This window comes from Chaetura pelagica, unplaced genomic scaffold (genome assembly GCF_000747805.2).
Source record: "Chaetura pelagica isolate M959 unplaced genomic scaffold, ChaPel_1.0 scaffold2022, whole genome shotgun sequence".
In the NCBI taxonomy this organism is placed as follows: Eukaryota; Metazoa; Chordata; class Aves; order Apodiformes; family Apodidae; genus Chaetura; species Chaetura pelagica.
This window is the reverse complement of record NW_009952468.1, coordinates 21,395-23,789: the sequence shown is the minus strand read 5'-3', so window position 1 is coordinate 23,789 and position 2,395 is coordinate 21,395. Positions and strand designations below refer to the sequence as shown.

The following is a 2,395-nucleotide window of genomic DNA, read 5'->3' as shown; positions in this document are numbered from 1 at the left end:
CAGATGATGAGGTCGGCCCACTGCACCACCACGATGCTGGCGAAGAACGCCGTGTGGCACGTGAACTCCACCACCTTGCGCTGCTCGTAGGTCTGGGGGGATGGAACGGCCTCGTCACACACTCGTGTGAACACCCCTTGCACGCCTGTGTGAGCCCCTTCACACAGTGACCCACACCCTTTGCACGCAGGCAGGAAGGGATGGGCAGGGGGAGAAGAGCAGGATGGGTGTGTACAAATGAACCCGTGTGTGATGATGAGTGTGCAAGGGCTTTACACACACACAGGTGCGTGAGGGTACATGGGCCTGAGCGTGAGCAGCCTCATGTGAGGTTGTGAACAAGAGTGCAAGGGGATGTGCAGGTGTGGGATGGTGTGTGCAAACACATTCACAAGCATGTGGATGTGCAAGGGTGGGGGCTGCATGGGTGTGCAAGAGGGAGTGCAAGGGGTTGTGGGGCTGCTCACCCACTCCTGGCCGTAGGAGTCCTCCAGGTCGTTAGTGGACCGGTCGTCCCAGGCCAGGCGGATCCCGACCAGCGTCCCGGGCAGGAACCCGTTCTCCGCCAGGATCACGAAGTAGGTGAAGAAACCACCAAGGGCCTGGATCATCCCTGGGGAAGAAACCCGGGATTAAGGAGGCAGGAAACCCGGGATCGGGGCAGGAGAACCCGGGAGGAGGGATCAGCTCTGAGCGGCCCCCACCGATCTGCCCGTAGGCCATGCTGATCAGCCGCTCATTCACCAGCTTGTCGGTCCGGGGGTTCCGGGGCTGGCGCTTCATGATGTCGCTCTCGGCTGCCTCGTAGGCGAGTGAGATGGCAGGGACCTGGGGGGACATTGCCCCTGTCACCCCCCATCCAGCCCCCCTTACCATGTCACTGCTCAGGTCAGCGAGGATGGTGATGGTACCCAGGGGCATGGGGATGTGGGGGTCCCTTAGGGTCCATAACAGGGGTTTGGGGGTCCCTGTGGCCCCCCCCTCACCATGTCAGTGCCCAGGTCGATGCAGAGGATGGTGACGGTCCCCAGGGGCAGGGGGATGTTGGCGATGATGAAGAGGAGGAAAGGGGTGATCTCAGGGATGTTGCTGGTCAGGGTGTAGGCGATTGATTTCTTCAGGTTGTCAAAGATCAGGCGGCCTGAGGGGAGGGGGATGGGCACGACTGGGGGTCCTCCGCCTCCCTGTGTGTCCCCCCTCCCTCCTGGTCCATTCCTGACCTTCCTCCACGCCGGTGACGATGGAGGCAAAGTTGTCATCCAGCAGGATCATGTCGGCCGCCTGCTTGGAGACGTCGGAGCCGGCGATGCCCATGGCGATGCCGATGTCCGCCTTCTTCAGGGCTGGGGAGTCGTTCACCCCGTCCCCTGTCACTGCCACGATGGCGCCCTGGGGACAGCAGGGTCAGGGACAGGGGCAGAGGTATTATGGGGCACAGGAATGGGGACACCAGGAGGCACGGGGATGGTGGCATTGCGGGGCACGGGGACGGTGGCACCGTGGTACACGGGGATGGGGATATCAAGTGGCACAAGGATGGGGGACATTAAGGGGCATAGTGACACTGTGGGGCATGGACATGGGGACAAGGTGGGGCACGGGGACAAGGGCACTGTGTGGCATGGGGCTGGGGCCATTGTGGGGCAGCAGGGGACATGGGGACAGGGCCACCTGGCGCTGGCATCCCTCCACGATGATGAGCTTCTGCTGGGGGGACGTGCGGGCGAAGACGATCTCCGTGTGGTTCTTGAGGATCTCATCCAGCTGCTCCGAGGTCATGTCCTTCAGGTCAGAGCCGTGGACCACGCAGGCCTTGGCCTCCCTGTCACACTGCAGCCTCAGCAGGGGCCACCAGACCCCCCAGGACCCTCCTGGGACGCCCCAGCATCAGCACCTACCGGGGGTTGACCTGGCTGACGGGGATGTTGAGCCGGGCAGCGATGTCCTCCACCGTCTCGTTCCCCTCCGAGATGATCCCAACACCCTTGGCGATGGCCTTGGCCGTGATGGGGTGGTCCCCAGTCACCATGATCACCTGGGGGGGTTGGCAACACACTCAGAGGGGTGACCCCCTGCCCAGAGGGGAGCTGGAGAAGGATCAGGGGGAGCTGGGGGGCTCTGGGGGTGTCAGTGGTTCCCACCTTGATGCCGGCGCTGCGGCACTTGCCGACGGCGTCGGGAACGGCAGCGCGGGGGGGGTCGATCATGGACATGAGCCCCACGAAGCAGAGGTTGCTGGTGGGGAAGTTGACCTCGTCGGCATCAAAGCGGAACCCACGGGGGAACTTGTCCGGGGGCAGGTAGAGGTGGCAGAAACCTGGTGGGCACTGGTGGGTGACAGGGTGCAGGAACCCCCCCGAGGCATCCTCCCCCCCCTCATCTGCTGCTCCCCACC

At 63.7% G+C, this 2,395-nt stretch overlaps 1 protein-coding gene across 1 annotated transcript in view; it reads right to left on the bottom strand.

Moving 5' to 3' along the window:
* Nucleotides 1-2,395, bottom strand: part of ATP1A2 (ATPase, Na+/K+ transporting, alpha 2 polypeptide) — a 14,510-nt gene that overhangs the window by 3,455 nt on the left and 8,660 nt on the right. The window contains exons 9-16 of the mRNA XM_010008593.1: nt 2,142-2,327; nt 1,899-2,035; nt 1,672-1,822; nt 1,221-1,389; nt 987-1,141; nt 705-828; nt 468-613; nt 3-92 (exon numbers count right to left, since the gene is read on the bottom strand). Coding sequence (XP_010006895.1) covers nt 3-92; nt 468-613; nt 705-828; nt 987-1,141; nt 1,221-1,389; nt 1,672-1,822; nt 1,899-2,035; nt 2,142-2,327 — 1,158 coding nt within the window. The remainder of the gene's footprint in view (nt 1-2; nt 93-467; nt 614-704; nt 829-986; nt 1,142-1,220; nt 1,390-1,671; nt 1,823-1,898; nt 2,036-2,141; nt 2,328-2,395) is intronic.